This window comes from Taurulus bubalis (genome assembly GCF_910589615.1).
Source record: "Taurulus bubalis genome assembly, chromosome: 1".
Lineage (NCBI taxonomy): Eukaryota > Metazoa > Chordata > Actinopteri > Perciformes > Cottidae > Taurulus > Taurulus bubalis.
This window is the reverse complement of record NC_136589.1, coordinates 20,938,554-20,951,355: the sequence shown is the minus strand read 5'-3', so window position 1 is coordinate 20,951,355 and position 12,802 is coordinate 20,938,554. Positions and strand designations below refer to the sequence as shown.

The following is a 12,802-nucleotide window of genomic DNA, read 5'->3' as shown; positions in this document are numbered from 1 at the left end:
AAGTTGTGGAAGACACCTCGTCTCCTCCGACGTGCTCAAATGCACTCTCGACGGCCTGACGTTTGCACCTGTGTAACCGACCCCGTGTCGGAGATGTGTGTTTTCATGCGTTGTCGCTTGTGACACGGGATGTGATGTAAAAAAAAAAAAATGTAATTCAAATAGTACAAGTCCGTGTCCTGTGTCCATCATTGGGAGGCCCGCGAGGCTTCGTGTGAATGAAGTGTCTCAGAAAAGCAGTCTTACAGGTTCCATGACATTGTAATGAATACCGGATCTTTCATCACTCTACTGCCTCAAAGCTGCATTGCTTTTAATGCTCAGAAAAGCCCTTTCAGCCTGGGAAGAGGCAACACGTGGATGTTGTTGAAGATAGTGGAAACATAGTGGCATAACGTGGCTGTTGTTGAAGCATTGTTGAAACACTGTTTCATGTTTTTTTTTCTCAATAAAGTGACTCTAAACAGGTTTAATGCTTTCTTCACTTAGACTGCCTTAGAGCTGAGTTTCCACCTTTTATGCTCACAAAAGACGTTTCAGGCTGGAGTGGGGCCAGAAGGGGATTTTCTTATAGAATATAATTTACTTGATTTTCCTCAATAAAGTGTCTCAGAAGAGCAGTCTTACAGGTTTCATGATATTTTAATGAATACTTGATCTTTGATCACTTTACTGCCTCAATGCTGCATTGCCACCTTTTTATGCTCCGAAAAGACGTTTCAGCCTGGGAAGAGGCAAAATAAGAGCTTGAAGAATCCATAGTTTAATTTAATTTTCTTTTCATGAATACCTGATGCTTTCATCACTTTACTGCCTTATATCTGGCCTTTTATGCTCACAAAAGACGTTTCAGCCTGGGAAGAGGCAAAAGAAGAGGTGGAAGAATCCATAGAGACTGCTTTTATAACTGTTTAAGTATGGGTAAATTATGAATATCATTGTCTTTCAGCTGACTTTGCATTACATTTTCTTAAACTGTACAGTAAAATATAATTGCAATAAACATGGACATGGCAGAAGTACTCATGAATAAGAATCCATTTGAATCTTTATATAATCTTTTAAGGATCTGCTTTTATAATCTAAATATGGGTCAATTATGAATATCATTGTCTTTTGAGTCCTCATGAACAAGAATCCAGTGGAAATTGTAGCTAACCAATGAACATGGTTAAAGATTATAACTTGGTAATATTATAATGTTCAAACCTTTTTAGTGGTGTAACTTCATGTTACTTCATATAATGTCAAAAATGTAGTTTTTGACTTATATTGGACAAATGATTGCTATATAGATATATAGGTATATAAATATATCTCCGTGCTTTTTGGGCGATCCGGTGCGCCCGGTCCAAAGTTGGCGAAGTGGGGAATAAATCGGCCAACATAATTTTTTTCACTGTTTTTGAGATTGAAGAATGGGTAATATGACGACGAAATAAGGTTTAAGTTTAAGAAAAGTAGCGAAGCACGGGAGCCTCCCTTAGACACGTCTATCCCCCTAGCATGCTAACCGGAAGTCCCCCCGACACACATTTTTCTGTTTGATAACCGACTGGAGTATCATGTTATAAAACTTTGCTTGGACATCCCATTCTTTGTGCTTTTCTAATTATCTAGAAATAATTGATGCTTTGCAAAGAGCTATAAGAGAATTTAAAAACAAATGCGTTTGTCCAATTTGTGGCCTATCTCATTAGACGGCATCAGCCCGCAACCACAAGGTAGCCGGTTCGATCCTCAGTCCCCCCATAGTTCACATGTCGAAGTGTCCCTGAGCAAGACACTGAACCCCTGGCTGCTCCCCGGGCGCCTCAAAGGGCAGCCCACTGCTCCTTTACCAAGGATGGGTCAAATGCAGAGAAGAATTTCCCCAAGGGGATTAATAAAAGGATAACTTTCTTCTTACTATTATAAAGTCAGCACAGATCTTACACTGGCTAATATAAGTTTACTGACTAAACAGAAATCTGATGTTTTCCCCCAACTTTAGACTTCAGGAAGAATGTTATCAATAAGATACAGAAAGAAAATACAATCCAAACCAACCTAGAAAAAGCTCAGTAAGAAGACCAAGACACATGGATTGACATCCAACAATCTATGTGACCATGTGTCCTGTAAATGGGGCAGTTTCTCAAAATCTGTCATGTACTGAACCTCGATAACCAACGAAAAATGTCCAGAACTTTGACAGCCATCTACGGCCTCCACAGCCTCATGTTGATTCAGACTCACAGATTGATCCAAACCAAAATTACAGGTCCAAACTTCCTCCAGACCACGATCTGCACCAAACATCCAACCATTGGTTCGATGAATACAAGTGGTCTCGGTTCAAATCAAATCATTTGTGGTTCTGCCTTTTTGGACCTATTACAAGAAGTTCTGGCAGGCTATGGTCATTTTATGAGAGTAGCATGTAGCTCCTGAGAGAGAGAGAATTTTTGCAACTTGGGAAAGGTACCATTTTATTGATAGTTACAGAGACCAAGAAACCTGTTTGAACAGGTTAATGTAGTTAGCATTTATTAATGTGTAAGATCAATCAAAAATATTGACAACAAAAAAATCTGTTTTGAGAGATCATTGCTATGTGCTCCGTGGATGTTTCACCCTGCTATGAAATGTGAATGTATGTACTGTGGAGATTGAACTCGAGGATACAATTCATATACCAACACCACATTTAAACTGTTGGCAGTTCAGCTCTAATCAGGTTTATTTATTTGGTCTGTGTCAAAGCTGAAGGGCTTATCGTAGCCCATCAGGTGGTTATAGTCCTGCGGAATGGGGAACATGTCCGGGTTTACCAGGAGCCCCATTTTGTCAGCATAGAAGGTGGTGAACATCTGGCTTATAGCTGGGATCCTAACCTGCCTCTGGTGAAATACACTCTTTTTTTCTGTGAGGAAGACACTGTAGGTGATGGCTGTGTAGGTGTCTCTGTCTGCGTTGTGGTACAGGCGAATCACATAGCCCTTGGTGATGAAATGGAGGAGGATAGGGGTGAGGAAGGTGAAGAATCCAATGACTCCACAGAAAGCGGCCTTCATGACAACGCTCTGGACCACTAATCCGGTATTCAGCATGGTGTAGGGCATGATGAAGAGGCTGGTCCCGCTGGTGCTGTATGAAAACAGTTTCACCCCTGACAAAAGAGAAAAAGTTGATGTTACTCACACAGTTTGTGAAGCAAGATTGCCAAGAATAAAAAGCTAACTAAATACAATACACAGAAGCATGAGCCATGTATACGTACACAACAAGGCTTTAAAAAGGCGTAGTAGTGGCCGTAATGTCATCTTGTGACTACAATTCATTCAGCTACTACAGGCCGCTGGCCTTTTTTAAAGACTAAAGTATTCATAATAATCTTTAGGCATAATTTTTCATAGACAAACGGAAATCTTGTCTTTTGTCAGAAACTTGGGTCGATTGAATCCACAAATCTCCCTGCATCCGACAGATTGTGAGAGGACGTCCACCTCTCTCCTCCATTAAACCCCATGTTAATTCTGGCTCCAAAAAGACAATCTCCCACAGACAATCGTACCTGATTGCTAAATTGCCACTAGGGACACATTTTTTACACTACAGACCCACCAGTCATATCTGTTCATCAAGTCATCCTTCCTCTCATGTAATGATATTGAAGCAATAGGAGCTACAGATAATTGAATTAAGTTCAGTCTATTGGTTCGGCCCTCCACAACGGTCCCAATTTCTCATGTGGCCCCTTGGGAATATTAATTGCCCACCCCTGGTCTACTATGCAGGAAAGAGTAGCAAGAGTTTCAATTTCATTTTAACTAAATAAGCACTCATATCAGACATAGGGGAAAAAAGACACAGTTGTAACAAGGTGAAAGTGACTCACCACGAACAGCACTTCCCAGGCTGCCAGTGTAGATGAGGTTCCCATCCTCAGAGTGGGTCACGGTGGAGAAACAACAGGTGGACGGACAGTGGGACTGCACCTACTCAAAGAAACAGCAGACAAACACGATGAGAGCTGGATTTAGCACGGATAAACTACTCTGTTAGAACTCTTAAGTCTGTTGTGATATCCTGTAAGGTATTTATGTGGTACACGTTATCATTCTAAATGGCTTCCCATCTATGCTATCTACTGAACAAACAAACAAAACAAAAGGTTTCCCCCTAATCCTATCTCGTCGCATAGAAATGACAAAGAGATGGAAACCTCCGTCTGTGGTTTCTGCAGTCGACAGAACTGCTCCCTCTCCTCACAGGTTTACATGAATTGTGGTTATATCTGGACCATGGTCCCGCCTCCTGCCATGGCCCTGCTGACACTATCAATATTATGACACATTCCTATTATTATTTATTATTAGTGCCATTACTACGGCTTTCATCATCATTATTAATCGGTCTATCCACTGCTGTTGTTAGTAGTTGTAATCATTTTTCTATTGTTATGACTGCTATTTATTTGTGCTACAACTGCCCTCCCCCTTTAAAGGGGGTTTACACGTGAGGGTCACATGTGTAAAAGCCTCTGAAGAAAATGTATGTTTGTGATATTGTGCTATCAAAATAAATATAATTTAAAAAAATGAATGTAATTTAGCAGGGATACTTGAGTATAAATATGAAGTTGTACCTTGTTTAGGTTGAGGAAGGACCTTCTGTGAGCCTGAAGCTGGTTCCTAGACTCGCTGAACGAAGCAGCACGTCGCGCAGACGTTAAGTGTGTGTTTCCGAGGGACTGGGGAACTACACAGGGTCGTAGTCTCCGCAAAATATTCACAGAAAACATCGTGATTTTGTTACCGACCCTGACTGACATTCTGCATTTCACACACGCTTGAAGTACTTCCGCTTCCGTTCTTCTTCTTCTTCTTCGTTGAGGTCTCACGGCAGTGGGCATCCCCAGTGTCTCATTACTGCCACCTGCAGGCGGGAAGGTTTCCTTTCTGTTTAAAGACGTTTTGCCAGTCCAGTCGCTCTGAAAAGACGAAATAGCCTAACCACTTATTCCCTTGAGCGCTGTCTCCACACTCTAATCTACTTTAAGGTTGTTCTGTACACGCCCCATTTTCCTTTGTCATAAGTTGTGTCATAAGTCAATTTCCTGTATGTATATATGCATGTTACTGTCTCAGCAGCATAGCATAGATCACAAAGACCTGTTGGATGTTTTCCTATGATAAAAGTGTAAGTGTCGAGGAAATTGTTCCACTGCTGATGCCAATGATGGTGTACCTTTCTCTACACTATTTCCCCTCTGACTTTGCTCTTTTGATGACTTCAATAATTCCCATTTTGACTGCTTCTCGTGGCTCAGAGTTAGAGTGGGCCATCTTCCCATCAAAAGATCAGCAGTTTGAGATTATTTTATACTGTAGCAACATAATATATAGGCCTATTCAGTGTCTTTGGTAGTTTACAATTACAGATGTAATGCAATAAGGAACGATGCAAGAGACATGAAAGTAACCAGTATATATTCAAGTTTATTACTTTATTTTGTAGCTTTCTTTAGATATCAAAGACAAATAGCCAGGCTGCACACAACAATGTGGTGTAAGTAGAAAACAATAGTCGACAAACAAAAACGTTACAAAGTTAGAATGATATGAGGAAATAAAATAACTACAATCCCAGCATGCACTGGGCAAAAAGGCAGGGAAACATCCTGGACAGGTCACCAGTCTATGATGGTCCATCCAAGAACAATCTTTTCTTCAACCTGGATGACTCTGAGGCTTCAGAGAGGTAGGAGAAGGTTACAGGGAGGCATCAGAGAGTGAGGCAATTTAAAGAAGCCAAGTGTCCAAGTGAAGCATCTCAAATGTGTCTTTTCTCTCTGCATGTCCGACAGACATGTGAGGTGCCAGCACCTCACTGCCGGACATCCAGCACGGACAAACTCCAGAGGTGTGATTGAAAACAGTGAATGCAGAAAAACAGAGGACAGACCTGCATGAGGAGGGCACTCCGCTTTAAAAAAATAAAACAAACAGGAATCGTGTTCAAAAACAGAACGTCATACTCAGGTCTGGTGATCTTGTGTTGCAGATGGACTCTGTGGGTTCTGGAAGGATCATACGGTCTTCCTGGCAGTCAGGACTCTAACTATAGAGCCAACTCCTCCCACTGCCAGAGCCTGTGGACACACAAACACGCACATTACAGGCTGATGTAAGGCGTAGTGCACTGATCAAAATAGTTGTATTTCACAATGAAGTACGAAGGTAACAACTCACCATAAAGAGAGTTGAGGAAATTACAATATTTTTAATTACTTAAACCAGTTCTCTCATATTAGAATTAAAGGATGCGTTTAACAACAAATCCCAGATCCCACTAACGTGTGGGGAGAAATCGATATATAACTAGTCACTTTGGGGGTGAAGTGTTATGTGGAAGTGAAAAGGAAAGTCTTGAACAATGAGTTAATCATTCAAATGTGTTTTATGAAGCAAAAGAATGACTCCACATTGGAGTGGTGAACACCTTCCTAAGAAGTGCTTTAAAAACCTTAGACAAGAGATTTTATTTTGAAAAATGACCAGATATATTGGTCTGTGCATAACCTCAGACATAACAATAGACTGGTTACGTGATACGTTACCCCAAAAATTTTCGCCCACACCGCAAAGGCCGGTCCGTGAAAATATTGTCTTACCGGTCCGTTGCGCAAAAAAGGTTGGGGACCGCTGCTTTAGATCACTGAGTAACCTCTCCGACTGCTATCTGTTTTGCTTCTGCTTTAAAGCGGTCTCAAGTGGTGCACCCTGGACACTACATCTCAGTCATTCAGCAGGTGAGGGAATTGTTTTCATAAAAGGGATCAAGTTTGCGCACATCCAGGCAAGACAAAAAGCTCAATATAAAAATGTCTTCATATTTCTCCATGTCCTAAAATGTAATGCCGGCCATGACCAAAGACACATTTTCTTGGCTTTGTTGACAAGAACATCCATCCATCCATCCATCCATTATCATCCGCTTAGTCCAGGGTCAAGTCGCGGTGGCAGCAGGCCCAGCAGGCTGACCCAGGCTTCCCTCTCACCTGCAACATTTTCCAGCTCATTCTGGGGGATGCCAAGGTGTTCCCATGCCAGGTGGGAGATATAATCCCTCCAGCGTGTCCTGCGTCTTCCCGAGGTCTCCTACCAGTTGGACCTGCCCAGAAAACCTCTATTGAGAGGCGTCCAGGAGGCATCATGATTAGATGCCCGAACCACCTCAGCTGACTCCTTTCGACACGAAGGCGCAGCGGCTCGACTCCAAGCTCCCTCCTGATGTCCGAGCTCCTCACCCCATCTCTAAAACTGAGCCCGGCCACCCTACGGAGGAAGCTCATTTCGTCTGCGGGACAAGCTGGAGCAGACCGGGGTGGACCACCACCTGACTGCATGGATCCTGGACTACCTCACCAACCGTCCACAGTATGTGAGGATACGGGAGTGTGAGTGAGATCGGGTGTCCTGCAGCATGGGAGCCCCACAAGGAACCGTTCTGGCTCCATTCCTCTTCTCCATATACACATCGGACTTCAACCACAACTCTGCTAACTGCCACCTGCAAAAGTTCTCTGACGACTCTGCAATCGTCGGCCTCATTTCCGCCGATGACGACAGGGAATACAGAGAACTGAACCAGGACTTTTTAGGATGGTGCCAGCGTAACCGCCTCCAGATAAACTCCAGTAAAACCAAGGCGCTGGTGGTGGACTTCCGCCGGGGTAAACGCCCTCCTCCGGTACCGGTGAGCATCCAGGGACTGGACATTGAGATCGTCAAATCTTATAAGTACCTCGGTGTTCACTTGAACAACAAACTGGACTGGTCCGACCACATACACGCACTTTATAAAAAAGGGTCAGAGCAGACTCTTTCTGCTGAGGAGACTGAGGTCTTTTGGGGTGCAGGGAGCACTCCTGAAGACCTTCTTTGACTCCGTGGTGGCATCAGCCATCTTTTACGGAGTGGTCTTCTGGTGCAGCAGCATCACTGCAGCTGAAAGGAGGAGACTGGACAAGCTCGTGAGGAAGGCCAGCAGCGTGCTGGGACGTCCTCTGGATACCGTGGAGGTGGTGGGGGACAGGAGGATGATGACTAAGATCTCGTCCATGTTAAGCCACGCCTCCCACCCAATGCAGGTCCCTCTGGCAGCGCTGCACAGCTCCTTCAGTCTCCGGCTGATTCACCCCCGGTGTATGAGGAAGAGGTACCGAAAGTCCTTTCTCCCCGCTGCTGTCAGGCTGCACAACACACTGAGCTCTCAGTAAACCATGATCACTTAATCACTTTACTCATTGTGGACACTTTAATTGTACTCAGCTGGTGCAATATAAATATGTTTAAGTACTTATATATATATACACATACTCTTATTCAGTCTGTATATTTAATTGGAAATCTATATACTATATTCTTCTTACTGTTTTACTACCGTTTATTGTTATTTTATTTATATAACTTTTTTATATAACTTTTTTACTATGTGTCTCTATTGTGTGCAAGGCTGCTGTATTCCCGCAATTTCCCCACTGAGGGACTAATAAAGGATTATCTTATCTTATCTAAGACCTCGTTCACATTTGAGGTGCAGAAGCTGTTCAAAACGCCTTACACATGCAATAATGTATGTGTACAATTACACAGATTTGTAATGAGTGGTATTGTAAAAAAATTAAATCAGATTTTCAAAACATTCCTTATACGACTCCTCCCCCAACTTGAACCATCGGTTATTTAGTTCATCTAAAAATTTTAAAAAAAAAGGTTTTCATCTGGAATTAGTCTGAGGTTTATATTGTATTATTACCACATGCATACCTTTTCGTGCCACTGCAGCAACACAGCGCTGCTGTTGTCATTGGGGTTCTCAAAGCCTCGGTAGATGTATTTCATCAGCAGGTCCACTCTGGCTTTGTCCAGAGAGCCCACAGCCTTTTCTATGTCACTGATCTTAAAACTGCTCAGCACTTTGACCACCAGCAGCTCTGCTCTCTCCTACACACACACACACACACACACACACACACACACACACACACACACACACACACACACACACAAAACATGTCATACACTGAGAACACAGTGTGAAAATGTAAAAGATCCAAGATGAAAACACAGACAACTCCCAGACCGGACAACACCTGTGATGGCAGTCTGTCATTCACAAGTTAGCCCCGCCCTAAAGCTTCCCCTGCTTTATATTTGTCTATTTGACTCTAAATGGATGGACCCTAATTTACCAAATGAGCATCATGCTATACTGAAGAAGACTTGAAACTAGAGATTAAGATCATACATTATTGTTTCCAATCTTGCCTCATCACTGGTCACTGGTTTTCTTCAATGGCTAAGCCCCAAATCCACCCCTGCTTGTGTTATCACTTACAATAAAATTATTCATAAATGTTTTTGGGACATTAGGAGACACCTTTCTCACAACATAAAATTAGGAATTTCCAAACAAAATGATATATACATGCAGACAAGAACACCATCTTATTAATGCTTGAAATACAGTCACTGTTTTGTATCACTGCCATCAGGTTGCACAAGCAGAAGGTGAAAGATATCTCCACTCTAAGTGGAAAAACATTTCTTCCATCATAACAAAAGCATTTCCTGAAGAAAAAATTACCTTGGCAATCTGGTTCTTGGTGTTGATTGGAGGATTCTTTAGCACGGCCTGGAGAGCTGCATTCATGTTCCCCTTGCAAAACAACAGTCAAGGACTACAGAGTTCCACAGTACTGATACATGTGCATTACTGAGCTGGACGGCCGTAGCTCAGTGGTTGGGGGAGTCTGTTGACCACAAGGTAGTACGCGGTTTAATGTTAATATCTTTTCAATAAGAGAACACTGAGCGTATCTAATTTGGTTCCTCATTTTGCTAACGTTGTTCATGTATGATGGCTGCTTTACTGCAATACAAGCTGAATGAGACCAATCAGCAGAGGTACATATCAGAGAGTAGAGGCACTTTCTCTTCAGTAACCTACTCCTCAACCTAGTACAGCCACCTCATCACTGACCACTCCACCACTGTGTATTAGGGCTAAATATAACCCTTGTTTACTACGTCAACGGCACTGCGAAATGAAACTAATATATCCAACAAAAAAGACAGAGAAATTTGAAATTGATATTGAATAGTCTTACAAATTCTGTGAACAAGAAAAAACCTGTGATTTGATTCATCGCTGCATGTATACCAGAATATTTAGGGAGGATTTTCAACATTATTTAATAAGGAAAGCTGAGCCAAGGTATTTCAGGATAAATACATGTTTAGAAGTATATTTTGAAGGTGAGATAAGGCAAATACACATATAACAATATATATATTCCATATTCTCCCATATAGGCTGTTCAATTTCTGAATGTGTATTTAAGATCCTTCCTATTTTCCTGTAACTTAATGCAATATATTTGCATGCATCTTCTGATATATGTAATGCTTAATATAATATGATATTCGATCATTAGAAGTATGACATTTCATTTTTTTTATCTACTTTATTGAATTGATGTTTTATCAAGCTGATGTTCTGGATGAACAACACCTAATATATACACTCACCTAAAGGATTATTAGGAACACCATTTCAATTTCTCATTAATGCAATTATCTAATCAACCAAACACATGGCAGTTGCTTTAATGCATTTAGGGGTGTGGTCCTGGTCAAGACAATCTCCAAACTGAATGTCAGAATGGGAAAGAAAGGTGATTTAAGCAATTTTGAGCGTGGTATGGTTGTTGGTGCCATACGGGCCGGTCTGAGTATTTCACAATCTGTTTAATTACTGGGATTTTCACGCACAACCATTTCTAGGGTTTACAAAGAATGGTGTGAAAAGGGAAAAACATCCAGTATGCGGCAGTCCTGTGGGCGAAAATGCCTTGTTGATGCTAGAGGTCAGAGGAGAATGGGCCGACTGATTCAAGCTGATAGAAGAGCAACTTTGACTGAAATAACCACTCGTTACAACCGAGGTATGCAGCAAAGCATTTGTGAAGCCACAACACGCACAACCTTGAGGCGGATGGGCTACAACAGCAGAAGACCCCACCGGGTAACACTCATCTCCACTACAAATAGGAAAAAGAGGCTACAATTTGCAAGAGCTCACCAAAATTGGACAGTTGAAGACTGGAAAAATGTTGCCTGGTCTGATGAGTCTCGATTTCTGTTGAGACATTCAGATGGTAGAGACAGAATTTGGCGTAAACAGAATGAGAACATGATCCATCATGCCTTGTTACCACTGTGCAGGCTGGTGGTGGTGGTGGTGGTGTAATGGTGTGGGGGATGTTTTCTTCGCACTCTTTAGGCCCCTTAGTGCCAATTGGGCATCGTTTAAATGACACGGCCTACCTGAGCATTGTTTCTGACCATGTCCATCCCTTCATGGCCACCATGTACCCATCCTCTGATGGCTACTTCCAGCAGGATAATGCACCATGTCACAAAGCTTGAATCATTTCTAATTAGTTTATTGAACATGACAATGAGTTCACTGTACTAAAATGGCCCCCACAGTCACCAGATCTCAACCCAATAGAGCATCTTTGGGATGTGGTGGAACGGGAGCTTCGTGCCCTGGATGTGCATCCCACAAATCTCCATCAACTGCAAGATGCTATCCTATCAATATGGGCCAACATTTCTAAAGAATGCGTTCAGCACCTTGTTGAATCAATGCCACGTAGAATTAAGGCAGTTCTGAAGGCGAAAGGGGGTCAAACACGGTATTAGTATGGTGTTCCTAATAATCCTTTAGGTGAGTGTTTAATATATATATATATATATATGCTTGTTTTCAGATTGGTGTGCATTATGTATGAATATGGGTGCGGTTCCCCTTTTCTAACATTTAGAGCTGACGAAGATCCGAATAGGATCGACACGTTATCAATAAAAGGTGTGGCACCACGTGTTACCTTCTTCTATAAACACTAAAGCTACCCATCATCATCATCGTTTTACTGACCACGCCTTCCTGTGAACTGACACCCGGAAATCCTACTTGGACTGTTACTCAACAGAAATGCTCTGCCAACTGCACACGTTATGGCTACGCCAAATAAATATCACCCACGTGTCATATACGCCCACGACTACAATTTAGACCATTTGAGGTAGACATATTTTGAAAAAGAAATCAAAATATACTGCGGAACGGTGAGGTTACTTGAAGTCGGCCGTGTTATGAGCCCTGCCACTAGTTACCGTTGACGGAAGACCTTCATTTGAAGTTGAAGGATATTGTCTGAGCAAAGCGTCTACTTCTGCGTGGTCCGGACCACCCTGGTTCTCTCCTCCGTCTTCCTCGTCCACAAACTTATTCTCGTCGTACTCATCAACGTCTACTTTTCTAAACCGGTCGGAAACTGTATTCTTAGACATCTTGGACACGATAGGAAAAACTGTTCAACGCAAAAACGAGCGTTATTGTCAGCAGACACTACGGCTGTACTACACAAACTACAAGCTTTCCTTCCTGTTCTTCCGCGTTACACTTTCTTCTCCTTATTCTCGTTAAATGGTGGGTCGCAACCATTGCTTTTGAGGTGCATACCGCCACCTACTGTACTGGAGAACTACTCTCATCCCAATGAGATATTGTCCAATGGATAACTTCATATAATTAGGTAACTAAAGTAATAATCAAATCATACTATTAATAGTTAAAGTAAACATAGAAATATTTAAAAAAAAAATACACATTATATTGTAAAAATGTTCTGCATATATATAAAAATAACTTTGTATATGTACCTCTGGCATGGTCTGTTTTG

General features: G+C 42.0%; 2 protein-coding genes across 2 annotated transcripts; both read right to left on the bottom strand.

Annotated features, from left to right (window-relative positions):
• Positions 1–2,461: 2,461 nt before the first annotated feature.
• tmem70 (transmembrane protein 70) lies at positions 2,462–4,788 on the bottom strand. The gene is made up of 3 exons (XM_079227556.1): positions 4,631–4,788; positions 3,881–3,980; positions 2,462–3,151 (listed from the first exon to the last, which is right to left on the bottom strand). Exons 1-3 carry the CDS (start codon positions 4,784–4,786, stop codon positions 2,712–2,714), a joined length of 696 nt encoding a protein of 231 aa, XP_079083682.1. The 5' UTR covers positions 4,787–4,788; the 3' UTR covers positions 2,462–2,711.
• A 684-nt stretch (positions 4,789–5,472) lies between these two features.
• On the bottom strand, positions 5,473–12,483 carry LOC306743194 (actin-related protein 2/3 complex subunit 5-like). Its single transcript, XM_079225687.1, has 4 exons — positions 12,272–12,483; positions 9,637–9,710; positions 8,817–8,993; positions 5,473–6,136 (listed from the first exon to the last, which is right to left on the bottom strand). The coding sequence occupies exons 1-4, from the start codon at positions 12,408–12,410 to the stop codon at positions 6,074–6,076; spliced, it is 453 nt and encodes a 150-aa protein (XP_079081813.1). The 5' UTR covers positions 12,411–12,483; the 3' UTR covers positions 5,473–6,073.
• Between the last annotated feature and the right edge of the window lie 319 nt (positions 12,484–12,802).

What these genes read in the sequence shown, in the direction of transcription:
- tmem70 (XM_079227556.1), bottom strand. Translation starts at nt 4,786, where the DNA reads ATGTTTTCTGTGAATATTTTGCGGAGACTACGACCCTGTGTAGTTCCC. An exon ending in CCTTCCTCAACCTAAACAAG is followed by an intron (nt 3,981 to 4,630) that starts GTACAACTTCAT and finishes TTCTTTGAGTAG; the next exon opens with GTGCAGTCCCACTGTCCGTC. An exon ending in CCTGGGAAGTGCTGTTCGTG is followed by an intron (nt 3,152 to 3,880) that starts GTGAGTCACTTT and finishes CTCTTTTGTCAG; the next exon opens with GGGTGAAACTGTTTTCATAC.
- LOC306743194 (XM_079225687.1), bottom strand. Translation starts at nt 12,410, where the DNA reads ATGTCTAAGAATACAGTTTCCGACCGGTTTAGAAAAGTAGACGTTGAT. An exon ending in CCAAGAACCAGATTGCCAAG is followed by an intron (nt 8,994 to 9,636) that starts GTAATTTTTTCT and finishes GTGTGTGTGTAG; the next exon opens with GAGAGAGCAGAGCTGCTGGT. An exon ending in TGCTGCAGTGGCACGAAAAG is followed by an intron (nt 6,137 to 8,816) that starts GTATGCATGTGG and finishes GTGTGTCCACAG; the next exon opens with GCTCTGGCAGTGGGAGGAGT.